We start from the raw sequence: 26,081 nt of genomic DNA on the forward strand, positions 1-26,081 counted from the left end.
TAATCTCACCTCATGTCAACAAACACCACATCAGCTCTCATGTCACTTCGCCTTGCCTCACCATATAACTGTTTGGACCCCTTCTGCAAATAAATGACTAGGAATTGTACATCTGTTGTTCCTGGTTCTTTGAGAATTGCATGAAATGCTGAGATTTCCATTGGAGATGGCACTATAAAATGCCTCGGATAAGGTATCGTGTGGTAGACTCCTGACTTAAGATCAGAACATGTGGCAGAATGGATAGCAAGCTGGCTTTCAAACAGAAAACTGAGAATAGGGGTCAGAGGTAGTTATTTGGATTAGCAAATGGTGGGATGTGGTGTTCCACAGGGATTGTTGCTGGCACCACTGATGTTCACCATTTACATAAATGATTTGGACTTGGGATTCAGATGTAGAATTCCAAAATTTGCCAATGACCCCAAATTGGGGGTTGTAGTTAATACAGAGGATGACTGTGGCAAAATACAGGAAGACACTAATAAACTTGTAAAATTGCTATTTACTTATCAAATGAACTTCAATATAGATAAGTGTGAAGTATTATAATTTGGTTGGAAGAATAAGGAAGCCACATACTCCTTCGAAAATAAGTGGGGTAGAGGAGCAGAGGGATCTGGGGCTTCGGATATACAAATCAACAAAAGTAGTGTTACAGCCGGGTGAAAAAGAGACCTAGCGGTCCCTTTTAGCCTTCACCTGGTCTTATTGTAACAGGGTTTTATTTTTAAACACACCGTGTTTTTAGCTCCCCCTTGGTGAATCCTTGTTCACCGCTTTCCAATTGTAAGGTAAAGAAACCGGCACAAACAGGCTTTCTTAGGTTTAAAGAAGAAAAGTTGAAATTTATTAAACTTGAACTTAAACTCTAATTCGGTTGACACCTACGGATACACGATGTGTCCATGCTAGCATGCATACGAGATACACACATGCAAATAGAGACAGTAAAGAGCAAAAGAAAAATAAAATGGAAACGTTTGAGGCAATATGTGAAGTGTTTTTGTTATGGTTCTTCGAGCTCACTGTAGAATCCTTTATTGTAGGTAGATCTTGCTTTTCATTGGGGCCCAGTATTCTTCTTAAACCTTGTTCGCTGTAGTTGACTTTTCTCTCTTGGTGTTCACGTGTCTTCAGTGGATTCAGAGGCTTGTGAGAAAGAGATGGGAGCAGACAGGAGAGATCTTCTCAGTCCAGGAGCGAACAGACACTCTTAGTTCTAACTGTTCGTACAGTTCAGAAAAACCCAGGTTGCCAAGCAGGTCAGTCATGTGACTAACTGGTCTGACCATGTCATGGATTATATCACCTTAGCAGTCTCTGGAATTCTCCTCTTAAACACATTACCGGGTGATCAAGGCCCATTGTGGGTTGAATGTGTCAGGGAATGGTCCTTTGTCCTTCCAAGCACCGTCCGTTAATACGCAAATATAGTTTCCAGCCATCTGATCTGTTTAGCAAGTCCTTTCTTCACTCCAGCAACAGTTTAAAATCAATGTTCATGACAAAATTAATGTGCCTCATTCTTGGCAGGTGGGGGCCGAGCATGACAGTAGAAACATTTTTTTAAAAAAGCAAACCAAATGCTAGAGTTCATTTCTGGAGGGTTACAGTTTAAAAACAGAAGTTATGATAAACCTGTATAGAATCTTAGCTAGATCATACTTTGGAATTCTGCGAACAGTTCTCGTCTCCATATTATAAAAAGGATTTAGAGGTTTGCAAAAGTGCAAAACAAATTTACTAGACTGATACCAGAGCTGAGAGATTATATCTGTCAGAAAAGACTGAACAGGCTAGGGTTCTTCTAGAAAAGAGAAGACAGAGGAATGACCTGATAGAGGTCTTCAAGATTATGAAAGGGTTTGTTAGGGTGGACGTAGAGAAGGTGTTTCCACATGCAGGCAAGACCAGAACTAAGGGTCATGAATGTAAGATAGTCACTAATAAATCCAATAGGAAATTTTTTACTCAGAGAATGTTTAGAATGTGGAACTCGCAACCACAAGGAGTAGTTGAGGCAATGAACATAGCTGCATTCAGGATGAAGGAGGTGGGTGGTGAAAAGAATACAAGGATACGTTGATGGGGGTTGAAGAAGAGAAGTAGGAGCAGAGACGTCTGGAGCATTATCACTGGAATGGACCTGTTGGGCCAATTGGCCGGTTTCTGTACTATAAATACTTAGTACTACAATCGTCTCTTGAAGATTCGGACCTTTTGAAGACTGACTTTCACTTTGGGAAACCAGGTTTTTAAAAGAAGTGTGATATCTTAATACACTTTGCTGTTACAAATGCCTTCATCAAATAAAGTGATACATATATTATGATCTAACATATAGTTGTGGCTGGTGTTTGTTCTTGCAGCTTCTTGTACCATGTTTAGGGTTCTAACAGCGCTTTAGGATTGCTGTTGCACTTTCAGTTGCTCTGTACTGCCAACACTACTGAACTGGAACACATTCTGTGTCCTAGCCTCTATAACTCAATAGCTTTTCTCCCATTGTTCCCTCACTCTTCAGGCTCATCTTCCTTCCTGTTCCCTCTATCCCCTTCCTTGATGACTCCATGTGCATCAGCCTCATTCTGTTTCCGTTCAAAATGTCACCATCACCACCCCCTTCATCAAATTTAATACTTTTTTCCTCTGTCCTCTGCAGGTGCCACCTGACCTTTTGAATTATTTGTTCCTCTGTATCTCTGTGCTTCCCGCTCTCTCAATTCTCTGTTTGAACGAGAGTCCAGCTTTCACCCTATCCACATCATTGAGATTGCCCTGGTCAAAGCCACCCGTGACTTTGAAACAGGAGTTGACCATCCATTCAGTTAGATCATAACTGATACATATGTTAACTCCATTCACCTGCCTTATTTTCATATCTCAATGCCCTTGCATACCCTCTCCATCTTGAAATTTTCAATTGATCCGCAACCTCAACAGTTTTTTTGGGGGGTTGGGGGGGGTGGGGGCGGAGAGTGTTACAGATTTTCACTACCCTTTGTGTGAAGAAGTGCTTCCTGACATCACCCCTGAAGGACCTTACTCTAATTTTGAGGTTATACCCCATTGGATTCCCCCACCAGACGAAATAGTTTCTCTCTATCTACCCTCTCAAACCCTTTGCAACTGCAACCGTGATGCAATATCCGTCCTTGTCTTCCTTTAGTCTTTTCAGGTTACGTGGTCAGTCAGTCCATTCTTCTCCACAGTCTCCCCTCCGTGGTCCAACTGCCTTTGCATGGTGTCACTCCCATCTGTCCCAACTAGCTATTTATTACTTCAATAACTTCTCCTCCCACCCTGCTCTGTGTTTCTCCTGCCGCAGGAAGGCCCCTTTTGCTTCTTAATATTTGAAAATTAAATATAATGTTACACACACACACAACTTGAAATGAACAGTTTTTAAAAATACAACTATGATAATATCCACTATCTGTTTACTTGACCAAGACTACTCACAGTTAAATGTACTTGATCTGTGACTTGTACTATACAGAGCTCTCTCTTCTACCCCGCTTTAACTAAACACGGGATTCAGGCATGAGCTTGTTGCTTTACCCATCTGAATAATTGTGCCATTTTAATATTATGTAACAACAGGATCCCCTTTAACCTGTGACTTAAGAACTTGTTTTTAAAATTTCATGTGTTTGTGATACAACTGTTTTAATTCCAGGCCTTCGAAGAACATGAAGGGAAAAGTAGTGTTCCATTGTCATGCAGCATCCCCTCGTACCTTTTGACAGTTCATCTGAAGGAAGGGCGGAATCTGGTAATCCGCGATCGCTGTGGTGAGCCATTTTAAACCTGTTCTTTTTACCTCACAATAATGGACCATGCTACCAGTTTCAATCGGCAATGAACACAAAGAAACTCACCAAATACTTTGATTGTGAAAGTACTGTCTAGGTGGCCTCCTCTTCCTTGCACCCAGGAATTACCCAGGAGCACCCTTAGTTTTAAAGTAGGAGCTGGAAAGGAAATAAGTTGGGTAATGTATTCATGCGATGATTTGCTTGGAGTGCAACTGAAGGAATAGAAAGTGTAGATTAGCTGAGGAATTGAATCTGGGGCAATCCTCAGGAGGAGGGTAAAGAATATGGCTGTGGCTTTAGTAGGGAGAAACAACTGGATGTTCAAGTGGAGCAAGCAACTGGGAGGTAGGACAGTGAGGAGAGGAGGTTGTAATCATGATTTAAAGAGCATTGGCATCTTGAAAAAATAATGAATGAGAGTTTGAGCCACGTTTGACCAGCTCTCTTGCATTCTGCACCATGCCCTTTTCTGTACTTGCCGCTGTTTAATAATTCAGTTAGTGTAGTTTTGTCTGTCCTTAATTGAATGTCTGGAGCTGCTTGGCTGGTCTGGGACTGGGGTGGGAGGAGGTGGAGTGAAGGGACTGTGTACACCAGAAACATTGGGGGGAATTTTATGCTCTCCCCTGCGGCGGGTTTGGAGCCAGGGAGAGCATAAAATTGGATGGGATGGTGGCCAAGGCGGGTGGGGTGGGTGTTCCTGCCACCATCCTACCTCTGCCGAAATTTAGTCTGTTCACAGGCCTTCCTGCCCTGCCACCAATTGAGGCCCTGAACTGGGTAATTAACACCCAGTTAAGGGCCTCTTCCTGCCATAGCTGCAATTACCCGTGCAGCGGGCAGCCGTGTCACCACACGGGAAGCGTGGCACGGGAAACGGTGCGGGCTGCTTCCCGGCTCCAGGGGGTGGAGGCTGTCCCTCGTTCAAAGGCACTTAGTGCCTGAACGAAGAACTGGGCATCAGGAAGGCGGGGGAAGGGGGGGGGGGGTGGGTGGTGCTCGCTCAGGGTGCTTGCTGCTAACCCCTCCTTCTCTGCAACCCTCACCCCACGAGACTTCTCCCGATCTGACCTACCTGAGGCCTGGGTCCAGCGACGATCTTTGGCCTCCAAGGACAGTCATGTACAGCAGCAGCCACTAGCTCCGCAGTGGCACTGCAGCTGCCGGGCTCTGATTGGCTTAATCCCAATCATTTAGTTTGCTCTTTAAAATTTAATTTAAAAGTGAAGGATAATCAGTGCCTTTACTTCCTGCTTTGCTGTCTGTGAGAATACCTCAACGTGATTGGCTGCCTACCCTGCTTGATGACATCATTGTTGCTGGATGTCTGGAGATCCCCTTGACTTGGCGCCAGGTTCAAATTGATCTTGGGGAAAGCAAAATCTACCCAGATCTTTGTGCACAGCTTTCTTCGAGGTTGGTGGAGAGTGTGGTCGCTTTGTCATTCTCCGAGAAATCCAGGCTATTGAGTTTTACTAGAAGTATTGAAGGCCAAGGGTAACAGCTTAAAGTGTCTTCAGGTATTCAAATTTCAACAAGATTGAAGATAATAAAACATTGAAATCCTGAAGCTTCCTTAGAGTACAAAGAAACTCCTCAGTGTAATTAGAAGTGAGGAGAAGCATGCTAATTATAGTTACACATTCAGTGAACAACATTAGCAGACAACTGAACTGCGATTAACAAGTACAACTCCCAAAAACATTTCTCTGCTTGATCAATCTGTGTGAAAACCTAGAAGTGGATGCAGTTCAAAAATTTACAAGTATGAAATGAGAATCTTTGTGACACCAATTATCCAAATTGTTTTTATCTAAAGCTCTTCCAGTAGCTTTTAGTCTTAAGGGATTTTTATGAGCCACAGACATGCGTCTGAGCATTGTTAAACAGAGTTTAGAATGCTTTCGAAGTGTACTTTATTTTCAATGTGCGACATTCACTGAGAGGCAACCAATGTGCAAGTGCTAATGAGGTGAGTGCTATAGCGACTGTCCAATAACTAAACATAAATTGAAGATGAAAATGCCAGGAGCTGCACGTCCGTGGCCTTGGAACCAATTGGTGACGGTGGTTATGTTGTAAAGAGTAATTTCTGCCACTTTTGATCCAGAGAACACTTTAATCCAGAGAATCCTTTAAAATGGTTTATTCCAAGACAATAATCTTCTTGCTGTAATAATGACACTCTATGATGGGACAAGTAAGACCTGGGTGAGAAACGTTTTCATCACTTTAAAGAGGCTTCATCAAATGTGCCTGAGTATGAGGATGGCATTGCTGGCTTTTGCAAATATTTGAATGCATTGCCCAAAATTTGATTTGGGCGGCTTTGTATTTGGGATTTGTATTGCCCCCCCCCCCCTCCGCATTCAGCAGGACGAAGGCACCAAGTCACGGAAAAGCTGTTTACCAAATGTTATGTTTTGCCTTTTCCAAACAGGAGGTTCCTGGTTCAAATTTGTCCAATCTGCCAAAAGTGTACACACAAGTAAACTTCCTCTCAAAAAAATAAATGGGCTCAAGTCTATCTTCTGTATCGCTGGAAAGTCAAACAGATTCTGGGGGGTAATTTTAACCTGTGCAGATGGTGTGAATTTGGAATGGCCATCTGTTCTACACCTCTTTCGATTTTCAATTCCATTGATGTTCACGGTGGCCGACCTGATATTGTCCCTTTTACGCTCTGACCAAAATTTAAACTTGCCCCCAGAATTTAAACTTGCACCCAGAATTTAAACTTACCCCCAGAGCAGTGTGAAAAGGTCACTTGACTGTGTAAATTGGATTCTCCTGGCCCCAGGACAGTGAATGAAATATATATCACTGCTACGGCTAGCTATTGAGGCCAAGCTGTGTAAAACTTTGCTTTTTTTTTAAACTGGTAATACAGCAGCGAGTTCTATATTAATATAGAGGTGAGTTCCCGGAGGACTGGAGAATTGCTAATGTTGTCCCCTTGTTTCAGAAGGGTAGCAGGGATAATCCAGGTAATTATAGACCGGTGAGCCTGACGTCAGTGGTAGGGAAGCTGCTGGAGAAGATACTGAGGGATAGGATCTATTCCCATTTGGAACAAAATGGGCTTATCAGTGATAGGCAACATGGTTTTGTGCAGGGAAGGTCATGTCTTACCAACTTAATAGAATTCTTTGAGGAAGTGACAAAGTTGATTGATGAGGGAAGGGCTGTAGATGTCATGTACATGGACTTCAGTAAGGCATTTGATAAGGTTCCCCATGGTAGGCTGATGGAGAAAGTGAAGGCGCATGGGGTCCAAGGTGTACTAGCTAGATGGATAAAGAACTGGCTGGGCAACAGGAGACACAGAGTAGCAGTGGAAGGGAGTTTCTCAAAATGGAGACGTGTAACCAGTGGTGTTCCACAGGGATCCGTGCTGGGACCACTGTTGTTTGTGATATACATAAATGTTTTGGAGGAAAGTATAGGTGGTCTGATTAGCACGTTTGCAGACGACACTAAGATTGGTGGAGTAGCAGATAGTGAAGGGGACTGTCAGAGAATACAGCAGAATATAGATAGATTGGAGAGTTGGGCAGAGAAATGGCAGATGGAGTTCAATCAGAGCAAATGCGAGGTGATGCATTTTGGAAGATCCAATTCAAGAGTGAACTATACAGTAAATGGAAAAGTCCTGGGGAAAATTGATGTACAGAGAGATTTGGGTGTTCAGGTCCATTGTTCCCTGAAGGTGGCAACGCAGGTCAATAGAGTGGTCAAGAAGGCATACGGCATGCTTTCCTTCATCGGACGGGGTATTGAGTACAAGAGTTGGCAGGTCATGTTACAGTTGTATAGGACTTTGGTTCGGCCACATTTGGAATACTGCGTGCAGTTCTGGTCGCCACATTACCAAAAGGATGTGGATGCTTTGGAGAAGGTGCAGAGGAGGTTCACCAGGATGTTGCCTGGTATGGAGGGCGCTAGCTATGAAGAGAGGTTGAGTAGATTAGGATTATTTTCATTAGAAAGACGGAGGTTGAGGGGGGACCTGATTGAGGTGTACAAAATCATGAGAGGTATAGACAGGTTGGATAGCAAGAAGCTTTTTCCCAGAGTGGGGGATTCAATTACTAGGGGTCACGAGTTCAAAGTGAAAGGGGAAAAGTTTAGGGGGGATATGCGTGGAAAGTTCTTTACGCAGAGGGTGGTGGGTGCCTGGAACGCGTTGCCAGCGGAGGTGGTAGACGCGGGCACGATAGCGTCTTTTAAGATGTATCTAGACAGATACATGAATGGGCAGGAAGTAAAGAGATACAGACCCTTACAAAATAGGCGACAGGTTTAGATAGAGGATCTGGATCGGCGCAGGCTTGGAGGGCCGAAGGGCCTGTTCCTGTGCTGTAATTTTCTTTGTTCTTTGTTCAATGTTTTAATTCCATTCTATGATTACTAGTTGCCAGCTGAAAGTATAATATTCAAGTTCCGTTCATGCAGTTGAAACAAAACTGTTGCAATAGCTCAAATTTAATGTCTGCATTGTGGTAGATTAGCAAATCCAAACGGAAGGTTAGAGTTAATGAGGGCTTTTTCTATTGTTTAATTTTTTTGATCTTGTACCAAGCTCGATTGCAAAATGTAACTATGCTATTGTTATCTCTCATGTTTGATTTTGGACAGATTTTTAGGAGTGACCTGCCATTTAAAGTTGGCAACTGAAAATGCAATAATAACCCAAGAATAATATCTAAATTTGCTTAGATTAACGAACATATCCGAAAGATATGTAGATATTATTCTTGGCAATCAACAGGAGCTTTTTTTTCCATTGTTCTATCCATTTGATGGTAAATCAAGCTCAGATCTAACCAGTAATTACATTTGTGGTTACTTTTTAACATTGGTTTTTGTATAGATTTTAATATTAACCCTTCATTTAAAGTTGGATTTTAGCCTATTTATTTATTTTGAATGCGTTACTCCTGGTATTACCATAACACAATTGAGCAATCCACACTTTGTCCCACTTACTTGTGTTTGTAGCCATTTTCCAATCATGCAGTGCTGACCATTACAGGGCGCAACTAGTACAATATTATGAACATAGGAGCAGGAGTAGGCCATTCAGCCCATCGAGCCTGCTCCGCCATTCAATACGATCATGGCTGATCATCCACTTCAATGCCTTTTTTCCACACTATCCTAAATAAAGAGGATATATCCACTTTACGTACCGACAGCCTAGCTAACACATCCTGTCTATCAATTTTCTGGTATCTGAATTACCTCCTCTTTCACCACTGCCTGGGTCACATCTTCTTTCTTGGTAAAGACGGATGCAAAGTATTCATTTAATAGCTTCTGCGATAACATCGGAGAATTTCCCTATTGAGTCTGTAACTGGGTGGTTTGCTGTTACTATAAAAGGGGTTTAAAGAGAGTTTCTGTTTGGCCTCCCATCTTTCACCTGCACAAGCTTGAACTTATCCACTGTGTTGCTTGTATCCCAACTTACACCGAGTCATCCCTTTGTTCTTTAACCAACAGTCCATATTCTCATTCTCGTGTTCAAGGCCATCCACGGGCCCACGCCCTTGCTGTCTCTTTAAATCTGCCCATCCCTAAAACCCTCTCAAAATATTGTAAAATAGCTGTCTGCCCTGACTCCGTTGGCAGGACTCTCGCCTCTTGATTCAGAAGGTTGTGGGTTCACGTCCCAATCCAGGGACATGAGCTCCGACTGCAGGCTGACACTGTCAGAGGTGCCAACATTCAGATTGGACATTAAACAGATGGCCTGTCTGCCCTCTTGGGTGGACATAAAAGATCCTGTGCCAAAAGATCCTGGGCGCCACAGTGGCGCAGTGGTTAGCACCGCAGCCTCACAGCTCCAGGGACCCGGGTTCAGTTCTGGGTACTGTCTGTGCGGAGTTTGCAAGTTCTCCCTGTGACCACGTGGGTTTTCGCCGGGTGCTCCAGTTTCCTCCCACCGCCAAAGACTTGCAGGTGATAGGTAAATTGGCCATTGTAAATTGCCCCGGGTGTAGGTAGGTGGTAGGGAATATGGGATTACTGTAGGGTTAGTATAAATGGTCGGCACAGACTCAGTGGGCCGAAGGGCCTGTTTCAGTGCTGTATCTCTAAATAAAAAATAAATATTATTTTGAAGAAGAGCAGGGGAGCTCCCCCCCCCCCCCCCCCCGCCCCCGTGTTAGCACCCATATTCATGTCCCAACCAACATCACAAAACCAGATTTTCTGGTCATTATGTGTGGAAGTTTGCTGTATGCAAACCAGCTGCCATGTTTCCTTCATTACAGTAGTGACTACACTTCAAAAGTACTTCACTAGCTGTAAAACGATTTGGGACGTCCTGAAGTCGTGAAAGGTGCTATATTAATGGAAGTTTTTTTATTGTGGTATCAGTGGACACATCTCTTAAAAATGTATCCCTGTGGAGCTCCAAACATCTTTGTGCACGCGGTCAAAAACTAAAAGCCAAAAAGGGAACAATTTCGTTAAGTTATAAATACCAGGAAAGTGCTTCCACGCAGTTGGATGGTATTTTTGACGCAATGCGCCGAAAATGGGCACAACCTGTGTAAACAAGCGGGGAACTTTAAGCACAAATTACGTTCGGCACAACTTGAGTTTCCGTGGTTTTCTCTGCTAGTTTAAAAAATAATAATGCTGAAGCTGGCCACACCCCCAATTCAGGTAATTGCACTTCAAGGAGACTCCAAAAATTCAAGTTTTTTTTTAGGCATAGGGACACTAATGTTTTAAAAGCTTTTGAATATCATTTTCTTATATCTTGCTGAGAAACTGACACCACCAATATAACTAGCAAATGGTGCTGTATAGTTTTTCTCAAGTCATTTATAGTCATTTAAAATCTGGTTACTCAGGTGGTGAATCGAGACCGATTTTAAAAAATATTTATTTTTTTTGTGATAAACCCATTTTTCAGCTGTATTGATCAATTTGCACCAAGTTACCACTCTTTTAAATATAACCAGGAATATTGTTTGAAGCAAAATTTTAAAATACATTTTTTAAGGTGCTGCCCAATTGCGCTGTTTCGTTGCAGATTTTGTGTTCAATATGCAAATGCGTGAGCGGAAAGCACCAGAAGAAAAAGTCTCCTGAAAACGGGTGTAATTTCGGGCAGTAAAATAAAAGCAAAATACTGCAGATGCTGGAAATCTGAAATAAAAACAAAGTGCTGGAAATACTCAGCAGGTCAGGCAGCATCTGTGGAGAGAGAAACAGAGTTAATGTTTCCACAGATGCTGTTTGACCTGCTGAGTATTTACAGCACTTCTTGTTTTTATTTGTAATTTTGGCTGCAGATTGTGCTGGATTGTTGATTGAACCTAAAATGGAAAGTCTACCCCACTGTCTGTTTCATTGATGGTCTTGGCAGTTTTAATTTACTTTATGCTGAAAGACACCTAGCTTAAAGGCCAGGCTCTTGAGTTACATTGATCTGATCCACTGTGAGAAGATGGACACAAGGGGAGGAGTATTACTCGAGTGCAAAGGGAATTGCAATTTTTTTTTCCCGCACATACCGGGATCCTGTCTGGTGTTTGGGTGCCCATTTCTGGAACAAAGTAACTTCTGACGGCGCAGCCAGACAGTGACGTCATCGGTGCGTTCCCGGCTGCACACATGCGCAGAACAGTTTCTTTCTGCCAGTGTGGTGCTGCACATGCACAGCCTACATCGGCACCTGGTTTTGCCAGGACTAATTCACATATGCGCTCTAAAGCATCGTCACATGCTGTAACGGGGCTGATTGCTCCCAGCCTCACCGGTGCCTTCCCTCGGCCACTCGCTCCCGGCCTCACCACTTCCCCCCCCCCTCCACCACACCCCCCACACCCCCCACCCCCTTGGCTGGTCGCTTCCTGTCGTGCCGCACGATGAAGCAGCGGGATTGGTGTGAGGGGGTGGGAGGGCGGGCAATGAGCCATCAAAGCGCAAAGTGCGGAGCGAGCGGCCAAGGGGTGACGCATTGACATGGGAGCGAGTGACCGAGAGGACGAAGTGGCGAGGCCTGCAGCGAGAGGCCGGGGGAGGGGGCGGGGAAGTGAGGAGCGAGTGGCTGAGGGAAGGCAGCGGCAAGGCAGGGGGTGAGCAGCAAGCGGACAGGTGCGGGAGGGAGCAGTGAAGAGAGGAGGGAGTGGGGTTCTGTTGGGGGTGGGATGGAGGTGGTGATCACAGCCGGGGAGGGGATTTGGGTTTAATTTGTGGATGTGCTGGTACTGTGCCATCTAGTGGTTGCATTGCCAACAAACGCACCCTTTCTGAAAATAGTGAATAGCAAGTCTTCAGTTTGTGATAAAAAGCAAAATACTGCGGATGCTGGAAATCTGAAATAGAATCAAAGTGCTGGAAATACACGGCAGGTCTGGCAGCATCTGTGGAGAGAGAATCAGGGATAACGTTTCAGGTCTGTAACCCTTCTTTTTTGTTCTCATTTCTAACCTATTTCTAACCTATTACATTTCTAACCTTTGCCAGTTCTGATGAAAGGTCACAGACTTGAAATTGGTTTCTCTCAAGTTTTTGAAATTGGTCTAGACTGTAGAGAGCAGTCTTTGCTGCTACAGATAAATCCTAATTAATGACTCTCAAAAGACATCACAATTGTTTACAGTTACTGTATTGATGTAAAGGTTCCTTTTTATGAAGGCATAAATTTAGTTAATCCCTTAACTACTGACAGATGGGCGTATCAATTTTACTTAATTGGTAGCTTTAATTTATGAGGACTGGTTGTATTGCCTGAAGTTCAGAAGAATAAGGGATGGTCTAATTGAGGCATTTAAAATATTAGAAAGATTTGATAGAAAAGATTTCATCCAGTGCGGGAATCCAGAACAATCTTAAAATTAGAGCTAGGCCAATCAGGAGTGAAATCCGGAAGTGCTTTTTAATACAGAGGGAAGTGAGGATGTGAAATTCTCCCCCCAGAGACTATGAATACTGAAGGACAATTGTAGCTTACAGCATTGAGACCGATAGATTTTTGTTATTAATGGGCATCAAGGGATAGGAATGAAAGTGGGTAAATGGTGTTGAGGTACAGATTAGTCATGATCCAATTGAATGGTAGAAAAGGCTTGAGGACCTGAAGGGCCTACTCCTGTTCCCATGGCATTGGTTGGAAGATGGGCTTTGAGTAGAATCATGGGATGTTTCTGCAAAAGAATAAAATGTTTTACAAATTAAGTTCTTTTGAAAATACTGAGAGACGAGAGGCGTTTTGATCGTTCTTTGATCCTTGATCAAGGTCAGCCGTGAGCAGCTGTACGTCTGTCATTTGCGAGATAGCCACAGGGCTCCAGGTGACTGAGTTTTAAAGCCTTGGCCTAAGTTTACAGCACTGATGTTTCTCATAATGAATCAAGAACTTGTAACCCAATTGCTTCAAGAGGAGAGGCAGTCTGCTATCACCTTGTCAGGACAACTAGGGATAAGCACTAAATGCACCCTTATCGATATCATTCATGTCCTGAACACACATTTAAAAAAAAAGGTTTAAAAAAGGAAGACTTGCATTTGTACAGCTCCTTTCACGTCTACTGGACATCTCAAAGCGCTTTACAGCCAATGAAGTACTTTTTGAAGTGCAGTCATTGTTGTAATGCAGGGATCACAGTGGGGCGGCACAGTGGTGCACTGGTTCGCAGCCTCACAGCTCCAGCGACCTGGTTTCGGTTCTGGGTGCTGCCTGTGCGAAGTTTGCACAGTACTCCCTGTGACTGCATGGGTTTCTGCCGGGTGCTCCGGTTTCCTCCCACAGCCAAAGACTTGCGGGTTGATGGGTAAATTGGCCATTGTAAATTGCCCCTAGTGTAGGTAGGTGGTAGGAGAATGGTGGGGATGTGGTAGGGAATATGGGATTAATGTAGGATTAGTATAAATGGGTGGTTGTTGGTCGGCACAGACTCAGTGGGCTGAAGGGCCTGTTTCAGTGCTGTATCTCTCTATGACTCTATAACACAGCAGCCAGTGTGTGCACAGCTAGCTTCCACAAACAGCTATGTGATAATCAAAAAGTTAGTATGCAGGTACAGCAAGTAATAAAGAAGTCTAATGAGCTAATGGTGGAGCAGGCTCGGGGAGCCAAATGGCCTACTTCTGCTCCTAATTTGTATGCTCGTATAATGACCAAAGATTTTTTTTTGTGATGTTGAAGGAGAGGTAAATATTGGCCAGGACACTGAGGCAAACTTCCCTGCTCTTCTTGGAAATACTGCCATGGGATATTTTACATCCACCCAAGCAGGCAGATGGGGCCTCGGTTTAAGGTTCCGTCTGAAAGACGGCACCTCCGACAGTGCAGCACTCACTCGGTAATGCACTGGATTGTCGGTGTAGATTTTTGTGTCCAGATCCTGGAGTGGGACTTGAACTTCCCTTTATATTGTGTCCTTTGCTTCCTTGGGGACATCCCAGAGTTCTCCGCAGCCGAGGAATTACTTTTTAAGAATAGTTACTGTTTAAATACAGGCAAACAACAGCCAATCAACACATAGCAAGCTCCCACAAAGAGCAATGAGATGGAAGGCCAGCTACCCTGCTTTTAATGGTGTTAGTTGAGGGATAAATGTTGGTAAGGACACCATGAAAACACCTTGTTCTCTACAAAAAGTTTCATGGGATCATTGATGTCCGCTTAAGCAAGCGGAGCCTAGTTTTAACATCTCCTCCCGAAAGGCAGCACCTTTGACAATGTAGCACTTCCTCAGCACTGCACTGAAGTACCCGCCTAGATTATACACTCAAAGGTCTGGAGTGGAGCCTGAACCCAAAACCATTTGACTCAACAGTAAGAGTGCTACTTGAAACAAGGTTTTCAGTTGATTTTAATGGCTGGAAAACCATGGGCAACAGGTCCTCCATTACCTGACGCAGCCATCTAGAAGGACAAAACTCCTGCTGTTAGCATATATTGAGAAAATCAATGCCAGCCTGTAAAGAGCAGGGCTCTCACTTGTCCTACCAAAACTTCATATGCTCAATCCACTGCTCAAATTTATGGGGAAGATATGGACCCTATTACTATCAATTCTCACCTTACCCTCCTACATTACAACAGTGACTGCACTTCAAAAAGCAACGCAGGTGGATAAGGTAGTCAAGAAGGCATACGGCATGCTTGCCTTCATCGGTCGGGGCATAGAGTATAAAAATTGGCAAGTCGTGTTGCAGCTGTACAGAACCTTAGTTAGGCCACACTTAGAATATTGCGTGCAATTCTGGTCGCCACACTACCAGAAGAACGTGGAGTCTTTGGAGAGGGTACAGAGGAGGTTTACCAGGATGTTGCCTGGTCTGGAGGGCATTAGCTCTGAGGAGAGGTTGGAAAAACTCGGATTGTTTTCACTGGAACGACGGAGGTGGAGGGGCGACACAATAGAGGTTTACAAAGTTATGAGCGGCATGGACAGAGTGGATAGTCAGAAGCTTTTTCCCAGGGTGGAAGAGTCAGTTACTAGGGGACATAGGTTTAAGGTGCGAGGGGCAAAGTTAAGAGGGGATGTGCGAGGCAAGTTTTTTACACAGAGGGTGGTGAGTGCCTGGAACTTGCTGCCAGGGCAGGTGGTGGAAGCAGATACGATAGCGATGTTTAAGAGACATCTTGACAAATATATGAATAGGAAGGGAATAGAGGGATATGGGCCCCGGAAGTGCAGAAGGTGTTAGTTTAGGCAGGCATCAAGATCGGCGCAGGCTTGGAGGGCCGAATGGCCTGTTCCTGTGCTGGACTGTTCTTTGTTCTTTGTACTTCACTGGCTGTAAAATGCTTTGAGACATCCTGAGGTCATAAAAGGTGCTATAGAAATGCAAGTTTTTTTTTCTTATGTCTTGAGTTGGCAGACACTAAATTACTTTACGTGTCCTTTTAGCAGCATGACTTAGATCTTTTTTGTTCATTTTATTCACCAACAGAACTTTGAAGTTTATGTGCCCTAGAGTGCCAGTTCTGCATGTTAGGTTGATGATGCTCTGGGACAATGCCAAGTGAGTAGCAAGTTCTGGGGTTTTTGAACTGTGAATCGAGACATGCTGGGAAAAGGGCTGGGAAGTTTTGAGAAGCAAAAATTGCATGAGTGCTCTCGTGCTGTCAATAGCGGTGATCAATTTGTTGGTTCTGTGCTGACTGCTGCTCATAGGTAATCTGTTATTTTTATATAAGTATTTGAATAACACACTGCAGGACTCTAATGTAATCTCAGATGTGTGTTTGGGAAGTCAGTAAACAAACATAAATGTAGATTTGCTTTATTCTTAAAATAAAGCGGCTCTTTTTTGTTTCTCCTCAGTAGACCTGCTGTGCAAGAGCTGAAATGATATGGGGCTGTTGCCTCTCTCCCACCTGACTCCATTTCTCTGATCTAATATTGTGAAGTGGTGGCTATCTTACCTTGTTTAATATGCTCACCTCTGTATTTGACTCTGGCTGAGCAACACAGATGCTGTTAGGATTGCTTATTTTTGGGTACATTACTCTTGGCATCAGATGAGCACAGAGGCTAGCAGGACTCGTCATTCCCTTTTGTGATCCCTGGACCACCAAATTTCGATGACTGGAGGGGGAGGAGGTGTGTGATGGTCCAGCTTGTTCCTAGGTGACGCTGTGTCTCTCTTGAGCCATCTACGTGTAGGAACACAGAACAGCCTGGAGCCACCTCTTTCCTCATTTCCATCCACATTTGCATGTGCTGAAGACTCTCCTGGTCCCATTCTACTTTGACAAGACTGAGCTTGGGAACTTTGCTCACAGTGAGTTATCACTGTATATTCCCACCTCTCTGAGGCGCAGTATAATGCTTCGAAGTGCAATATGCTGTAACACTATGATACCTGCTACATACTTAATTTAAAATGTAGATGTAAAACTGTCTGTACATAACCCAATTGTTTAAACTAAAAGTAAGACCTTCAAAGGATAAAAGTTGAGATGGACCCTAGAATATATACGTAACTTAGATTAATATTTACAGTATAAGATCACCTGAAAGGATAGGGGTAGCAGCTGCATGGAAACACTGTCGCCTTAAGCTTCCCCTACAAGTCGTGCTCCATGTGGTCTTGGACATATACTGCTGTTCTTTCATTATCATTTTGTCAGAATCCTGGAAATCCCTACTTATCAGCAGTGTGGGAGTATCTTCACCACACATTCTTGAACAGTCGTTCAAGAAGGTGGCTTGCCATCACCTTCTGGAGGGCTCTCGGGATAGGCAATAAATGCTGGCCTTGCCAGCGACGCCCAAACCCGAGAATGAATGTTTTAAAAATTGCAGATTGTTTGTTTGAGGGAGCGATTAACTCCTTTTGAGAAAATCTCTGCCCAAGAAGGAATTGCAGTGATAGTTCTAGTGATGTGTGATCCGTACAGGACTATTGTCCATTCTGAATATTAAACCGTAAGTTTGGAACAGTGACTATCTTATAAAAGGAGTGATTAGCTGTAAAACCTTCAGCGAGGAGACTGAAAGGAGAAAATAAATATTATGTAAATTCAGTGATACCTCATAAGAATTGTGGGTGTGTTTGTGGGACTGTGTTCATTGCAAGATTGCTCTTGAGGTAAAAAATATTTAAATGTAAAATGTATTCGGTTTAGAGTTTTGTGCAGAATAAAGTGGTATAATTAACCCTCATCAGCAAAGCAAGTCACATTATGCATTGGATAGGTTCCATGGTCTGTGCCAACCCATTTGGAAATTGTTGATGATTCATTTGTGTTAAGTGAGCTCTATCCTCCCCCTTGCTGCCTAACGTACAGTATGTATAATGAGAAGTGCAGTTTTTATCATAGTGTCTTTAGATCTGAGCAAAGTCTGGGGATCCTTAACAGTAAGTCTAGAGTTTTTGTACTTTTCATAAGGAAACTCTGTAGATTTAAATAAGAACTAAGGGTGTAACTTTACTGTGGACATCCCATAAGTCTCATCTTTTTGAAATGCACTTTTATGCCCTCTTTTTATTTTCAGTCGTTGGGACCTTTTTGGGCAACCAGAAAGCCCTCTACTCCACTGCACTCCATTCTACTCTCCACCAAGACCTGATCAAGCTCTGATGGCTCCCCCTCTCCCCTTGTCTGTCTATCAAGTGCACTTTTGACATTTTTCAATTGACCCAGAGCCCCTCAGTTTTTTGAGGGAAGAGAATTCCAGATTTCCACTACTCTATGTGTGAAGATATGTCTCCTGATATCACCCTTGAATGGTCTAGCTCTGGAAATTCTCACCCTCTTCAGCCAGACTCACCTCAGGAATCTACAATACTGGTGATCTAAGTAGCAGCTGATTTAAAAAAAAAGACTTGCATTTATATAGCACCTTTCACGACCACTGGACATCTCGAAGTTCTTTACAGCCAATGAAGTACTGTTGAAGTGTTACAGTATAGTGTAGGAAACGTGGCAGCCAGTATGCGCACAGCAAGCTTCCACGATGTGATAATGACCAGATACCATGAGGACTTCTGAAAGGTGCTCGGAATTTCCTGAGGCTGAACGCACCACCATTACTGTTCACCCCCTATACCAACAGATCCCATTCTCTCTCTGAGGCCATCAACCCATGGGGACTTTCAGTCCTCCCTCCTTGCTCTTTCAACGTATGATAAAAATATTGATTACCCTTTCTGCCAAGCTTCAGACGCGGTGGCTACCACAACACCATACCAATCATCTTTCTCCAGCCTGTAGACGTGAAGGCAACAGTAACTACAGAGCCTACAAACTCCAGAATAAGCACACCAATCCCTGTTGACTGAGACCATTAACCATACAAATACCTCTTTGTTTTGCCGTATTTTTTAAACAAAGACCAAGTTACTTTGCCTGCCCCAAAACATGTCTGTTAATCATCCTCTTTCTAGATTGTAATCATCTATAATTTCCATGACTTTTGACATTTTGCCACAACAAGTTCATAATGTTCCCCAAAATGCACTGGGACAAAACTCTACCTGTGCCAAACACGAGTCAAAGATGAGAGGAGACCATTAAGCATTCAGAAATTATCCTGCTCGTTCTCTGTTGTCATGGCATCTAATTGCATTTTGAACAATCCCCAATGTTGTTTTGCTTGTGTGTTATTCCAAAGATGGATCAACTCTTTGAGAAAAGTAGATTTTTTCTGACATCTGGTCTAAATTTTCTTGTAACTATTTTAATCTCTGTTCCCGGCTCCAACATCCTTTTCATGCTTTGAAGTAATTATGTGGGTTTACCGTAACTGTGAATAATTTTTTTTTTTATAAGCATCTCCCTTAATCACCCTCTTTTTAGCCTAATGCTAAAGTTTATCTAATCTTCATAATTCATTGCTTTCACATGTGGAACAGCCTCATTGCTGTTTTCTGTACTCTATTTAAAGTTTAACTTATGGGTTTAACTTATGTAGATTTTCAACTTGCCATCTGAGCATATGAAACATACGAAACGTGATAAACGTATGACAGGCAGGCTCATCAAACCTGCCCCACACTCATAATGGCTGGAGCATTATGCGAAACATTTCCCATCTGCCACAGTACCCATGTACTATCCTGGAAGAGGCAACAAAACGGACTCGGGGCGAATAAGCAGGAGAAAAAAGCATCTGGAAGATTTCTTTCCAACCACTTCAGGCAATCAAAACTAGTTCAGGAGATAATATAGACCATGTGTCCATTATCTGCTAATCTAACAGATGGCAATGACAATTGGGCAGTTTTTATAATGGGTGCCAATCTGGAACATCAGTTTTACACCTGGCGCCAAGTTGAAAATCTACACCGTGGAGTCTTGCATTGCACGGTCACTGGTTACGTATTGCTAGCTTTTGTATATATTTACTTCCGCCGGCTTAGCTCTTTCTAGAGCCACTCTACGTTGGTCTCTGGTTCCTGACGTCCAGGTCTTGTGCACCTCATGGCAGCCTCAATGTAACCTTGTTGGATTCTCTAGCACAAGTCACTGGTGAGATCCAAAAGGGACTTGGGTTATACAAGTATCCCTTGATGGCTGATGTATAAGCAGTTATAATTATCCTGTGCAAATTCAATCCCGTTCCTTGTATTGGTTTTCCTAACGTTTTGTTGCATGTTCAATACTTTGCTTCATCGACGTTGCATGTAATTTGCCATGTGGCTGTCTCGTTGCACAACATATCTAACATCTACAAGATGAACTGCGGCAACTCGCCAGGCTTGTTCAACAGTAGAGTTATAGAGTCATAGAGTCATACAGCACAGTAACAGGCCCTTCGGCCCACCGCGTCCATGCCGCCCATAATGCCTATCTATACTAATCCCACCTGCCTGCATTAATTCCATATCCCTCTATGCCTTTCTCATTCAAGTACCTGTCCAGACGCCTCTTAAATGTTGCTACTGTTCCTGCCTCCACCATCTCCTCTGGCAGCTCATTCCAGATACCCACTATTCTTTTGTGTGAAAAATTTACCCCTTTGATCCCCTTTAAACCTCCTCCCTCTCACCTTAAATCTATGCCCTTTAGTTTTAGTCACCCCTACCATGGGAAACAGACTCTGGCTATCTACCCGATCTATGCCTCTCATAATTTTATATACCTCTATCATGTCCCCTCTCAGCCTCCTTCGCTCCAGGGAAAACAGACCCAGCCTATCCAATCTCAAGTACTTTCCAGACCCGCGACCTCTACCACCTAGAAGGACAAGGGCAGCAGATGCATGGGAACCCCACCACCTGCAAGTTCCCCTCTAAGTCACACACCATCCTGACGTGGAAATATATCGCCGTTCCTTCACTGTCATTGGGTCAAAATCCTGGAACTCTCTTCCTAACAGCACTGTGGGTGTACCTACCCCACATGGACTGCAGCGGCTCAAGAAGGCAGCTCACCACCACCCTCTTGAGGGCAATTAGGGATGGGCAATAAATGCTGGCCTTGCCAGTGATGCTCACATCTCAAGAACGAATTAGAAAAGATATCCGCTGTCTCCACACCTCCCTATATTTGTGTCAGATTTGACCAGGTTACCATCAGCGTCTGTATCCAGGCCAGTTCTGTAGATTAGGAACAATCGGGTTTCAAGCACGGATTCTCTGTGGGATTCCAGTCAACCGCACCCCAATTACATTTCTCAAAACTTAAAGTTGTATTGCACCTTTCACAAAATGCTCCAAAATACTTTAAGGGAGGAGCAGAGGGCATTGAGTAGGTAGTAGGAGGGATGTTAAGGGAGGTGATTGGAAGCATACTTGTACGGTGAAAGAGGTAACTTTTGAAAAGACTTTGGAAGGAGCTGAGAGAAACAATAAGGCAAAGAGGTTTAGGAGAAATTACCAGAGTGAGAGACTGTTGCCTTAGGTCGAGGCACCAATGGTGGAGCAGATCGATAACGGGATGCAAATAGAACAGAGCTGGAAAAGTGGGACATGGACCTGAGACGATTCCAGAGGCAAAGTGGGGCCAAGCTCCAGAGGAATTTGAAGATGAGAATAAAGTCTCTGGAGCCAAAACGCCGGGAGACAGGGAGATAGTGGGGATTTGTGTGGGTTCTTGCAGTTTGCGATATGGGATGCAAACGTCTGAATGAGTTGGAGTTTGTGTAGGGTGGGGATGGAGATCCTAGTCAGGAGAATGTTCGAAAAACCTCACCTGTGAGATGACTGAGATGTTGCTGAGCGTTTCCGTGATACTAGGGTGAAGTGGCGGTGTAGGTAAGCAGTGTTTCGGAGGTGGAACAAGCCGTCTTGTTGAAGGATCAGACGTGTTGTTTGAAGCTGAACGCGGGGTCAAGGAAGAGAGATCAGGTTGCGCTCCATCAGGAAACCTCTTACTTCCTCCTTTTTAAATCAATGCCTTACTGAGTTCCATGTTCGATCCTGAATGCCATGTACCTTTTATTCTAAGTGGAACTCTTTCCTGTAGAAAACCTTGTCCAAAGCCTGCTGAAAATCCAAACAAAGCTACTGGTTTGTGTTCGGTTCTATCACTACCGATTTTGTCTAACATTCTCCAAAAAACAAAGGAGATTTGTTGGGCAGTGTCGTCCTCCTCTAAGTCCACATTGGTTGTTCGAACTAAGCTATTATGATATAGATACTCCCTAACCGCACCTTAGAATAGAGATCTTTATAATACCTGCTATGACACAAAGTTAATCAATCTGCCTGGGCCATTCTCGTTGTCTTTTTCAAATTAGGTACTAGATTCTATTATCTCCAGTCCTTTGGAAGTCCTCTACAGGTTGGCTTTAAAATTCTCTTGAATATAGGTTGTGTTACAGAAATTGAGTTGCAGACCTTTCTAGTGATTATGCGGAGAAAATATGTAAATCTTTAATACAATGTCATTGCACTTTTATATTTTAGAGTTCCAATGTTCACTCTAACTTCTCGTTTACCATGAGGACATGAGGAGAATGTTTTAGTGTTGTGCTTATTAGAATTTCCAACCCAATCTAGTTAATAAGTGGAAATTCTAGCCCATTAAATGTAGCGATACTCGTCTCTCGGGCCCTCTGCATTTCTAATATTGCTGTTAAGATGCAGTAAGAATTCCCTGTACTCCTCGGATTTGCTTCCTTCCTTTATCCCTGAAGGTGCTAATTTTACCTTTTTAATTCCCATTTAAATTGACTCCTTTTCTCCATTCAGCGTTTACAGGAAATGGCTGAATTCATATATTTTATACACTTAACATACCTTAGTTCAGATTTTGACAAGCTGCTTGTTTTATTGTTTATCTTTAAATGTTTTAAACTAAAACAGATACATGCTGCCAAACGTGGGTGACTGTGTCAATACAGAGATAACTGTCTTGATTTTTGAGCTATATACATCTCTATAACTCTTCCATATCCTGGTATGGTAGTGTAGTACTAGACAGGTGATCCAGAAAGTGGGAGTTTAAATCGCACCAGGGCAGTTTGGGAATTTGAATCCAGTTTTAAAAAATCTCTAAATAAAAACTGGTATCAGTTAACGAGTGAAGCTGTTGGATTGTCGGAAAGACACAACTGGTTCACTGCTGTCCTTCAGGGAATGAAACCTGTTGTCCTCATTCTTCTATATTGTGACTCCAGTCCTACATCACCGTGTTAAGTGCTGTCTGATGTAGCCTAGCAAGCAACATACCGTCTAATTTTATTTTTTTGGTGTGTGCAGGCATTTTGTTTAAGTGCACAGGCCCTTTAAATTTTTTGTGCAGCAACGTGCGTGTGGCCTGCATGGAGCTCTCAAGTTGCTGTGCGGCTGCGCAACTTAGAGGGAGCATCGCTAGCAAGCCACTCGCTATAAACCGCTACAAGAACACCATTGCCGCACGCTCTGCAGTAGTTCAAGAAGGCCCACCATCATTTTCTCAGGACAACTAGGATGGGTAGTAAATGCCAGCTTTGTCGTTGACGTCTGCATTCCAGGAATGAATAAATTAAAAGATAAATACAAGGCTCTAGGGTCTGATGCCTATTGGGTAGACATGAAGAATACAATGGTAATAAGTGGAGAAGAGCTGGGGAGCACACCTGTCTAATATTTACCCCTCAACAGTGCTACTAAAACAGGCAATATGGTCATTATCAGGAGTTGAATTGCCTACTCCTGCTCCTAGTTCTGATCTTATTTATCCCATCACTGTTTATGCATCTTGCTGTGCCACGTTTCCTGTATTACAACAGTGACTGCAATTCAAACATACTTGATTGGCTGTGAAGCACTTTGGTAATTCTTGAGGTTGTGAAAGGCACTATATAAATTCAAGTTGTTTCATAACATTGTGCGACTGGTCTCTTTTTCTATGATCAGGAACAATGCGACTGGCAGACGGCTTCTGCTGATGTTCACAGATTGCTTGAGTTTTGGCACTGTGGTTTGATGTCAGACCTCGTAGACAGACAATTGTATTTTTCTATCTGTATGATCCTGTATAGTGACGACCCAATCCAGTTCAACCGTGTTGTGCAAACTATAGAAACAGCACCACCATTGGGATAAACTGAGGATTGTAGACAAGGCAGAAGGATAGACAAACTAAACATACTGAGTGATTGCAGCAAGTGAATAGAAGAGCAGTATTGACACACACTTTAGCTAATGATATAATATGATTACATCAGATTGTAGTCTTTTATATTACCGGGCCTGTCCAGACTTTCATACGTTTACTTTGTTTTATATGCAATTAAAATGTTTATAACAGTTTAATTACATTTCTTAAGGTGACTGAGCAGAGTAAAACCTGTCTCCAGGCACCTTGGATAAACTGCCACTGTTTAGTTTCACCATCATTAAAAATTGGAGCTTTGCTCTATCAAGAGCTCACCTCTGCTCCTTCAGGCAGATCTGATCCACAAACAGCATTGATTGGAAAACTTGATGAGGGTTAGGGAGGTAATGGGCTCTGCTTATTTTATTTTTGTCTAATACTGGAATTGTCATCTTAAGGAAGCAGCAGATACCAGCATCTGTATAAGAACCTCCCAGGCATGACATTGGGCTAGAATGCGGTCTTTTTACCTTTTGTGCCCTGGGTGACGGGGATGTAATATGTCGGCTGATGATTCCCATCTCCTTCTCACCTCTTCGTCTCTACCAGGTGACCTACTTGTCTGACTTCCGAGTCTTGAACGAGTTACAGCTTCCTGTATAAGAACATGAGAAATAGGAGCTGGAGTAGCCCATTCGGCCCATTGAACCTGCTGTGCCATTCAATACGATTGTGGTGGATCTTCTGCCTGAATTTCACCTTCCCGGACTATCCTATAATCCCTTAATTCCCTTCGTATCCCAAAATCTATCACTCTGTCTTGAGTGCGTTCAACGATTGAGAATCTTCAGCCCTCTGGGGATAGAAAAGTCCAAAGATTCACAAATCTTTGAAGAAATTTCTCCTCTTCTTAGTCCTAAATAGCCAAACTCAGCATTGGGAATGTTGAAGCCATTGGGATAAATTTTCAACCTGCTGCCCAGGTGTGAAACTGTCAATTATATGTTGGTAGGTTGAGACAAAGTAAGGTGGGAGGAAGCTTGTGTGGAGTTCCAGCACTGGCATAGGCCTGTTGGGGCCGAATGGCCTGTTTCAGTGCTATAAATACTATCCAAGTGTTAACTGTGCAAATTCCTTTATCTGCATTATTAATGTAGTCTGTGTATCGCTTGTCAGGTGGCTATAATGTCATGCTTCATTCAGTGGAGGGACAGCAGTGCTCCCACTGGTAATTACAACACAAGTTGAGAGGGGTAGTTTTATAAATGTTGAGAAAGAAATTTCTAATGGAGATGTGCAGACTTTAAAATGATGACTGAATGACATATGTTTACCTGGGAACGATTATCCCCTGTTTTTTAACCTGACTCCATCTAAACACTACACTCGATTTTGACTTCCAGCATGCAACGGCCTACTAATAATACATTGAACGTCAAAGTATTACATAACTACAATGACCTGATGTATGATATTAAAATAGGCACTGAATTATGCCTGCATGTTCCCTACCCTCAATCCCATTTCATCTCAAGACTGCCCTTGCTCTTGGCTCCATGATGTTTGACTAGCGTGTATGTAGTAATCATTTTTTAATTTCCTTCACAGGAAAGCAAAATTTGCAGTCACTCATTATCTCTCACTTTACTCTTGTCCTTTCACTGCAGGACATGTTACAATTCTGCCGACAGAATTGGCGACTGCACGGCAATTAGAGAGCTTTATTCAACAAAAGAACCCAAAGGCATTAAAAAGTCTGCCACTGATTAATTAGATTGTTGAAAACCTATTGAATTGTGTGGTCTGGCTGCTGGTTGCTATCTGATATTTAAGTTAGTTTAATTTACAAATATCACGTCAATTTAAGAATTTTTGTTTTTATATTTTAAGTTTCAAACTGGAGATCATAGTTGGGGTCTGTCTTCAGTTAGTTGGTTTTAGTTGGGACAGGGTAAAGGACTACATTTTGGCAGAAGGGATGGAGAGAGGCCATATAGACTTAATGGTGCAGTTCTCAAGAGTGTGCAGGAACAGAGGGACCGAGGGGTGCATGTGAATCGATCTTTGAAGGTGGCAGGACGTATTGAGAGAGTGGTTAGCAAAACAGTTGGGATCTTGGGCTTCATTAACAGAGGCATTGAGCACAAAAGCAGGACCTGGAACTCTCTGCCAGTGAGGCGGTGGAAGCGGAGACAATCAATGATTTTAAAGGAAATTGGATGGGCACTTGAGGGAAATAAACCTGCAGGGCGACAGGGATAGAGCGGGGGTGTGGCACTGACTGGAATGCCCTATAGGGAGCTGCCATAGAC

The 26,081-nt window shown here is 43.2% G+C and overlaps 1 protein-coding gene across 9 annotated transcripts in view; it reads left to right on the top strand.

Moving 5' to 3' along the window:
• The window catches only part of LOC137352407 (multiple C2 and transmembrane domain-containing protein 2-like), a 455,261-nt gene that overhangs the window by 150,313 nt on the left and 278,867 nt on the right, over window positions 1-26,081 (top strand). For all 9 annotated transcript variants that reach the window (XR_010969701.1, XM_068017773.1, XM_068017767.1 and 6 more), the window contains one exon: window positions 3,683-3,797. Coding sequence is in view for 8 of the 9 variants with exons in the window: in XM_068017773.1 (XP_067873874.1) it covers window positions 3,683-3,797 (115 nt within the window). In the remaining variant the exon portion in view is untranslated. The remainder of the gene's footprint in view (window positions 1-3,682; window positions 3,798-26,081) is intronic.

This window comes from Heterodontus francisci, chromosome 38 (assembly GCF_036365525.1).
Source record: "Heterodontus francisci isolate sHetFra1 chromosome 38, sHetFra1.hap1, whole genome shotgun sequence".
In the NCBI taxonomy this organism is placed as follows: domain Eukaryota; kingdom Metazoa; phylum Chordata; class Chondrichthyes; order Heterodontiformes; family Heterodontidae; genus Heterodontus; species Heterodontus francisci.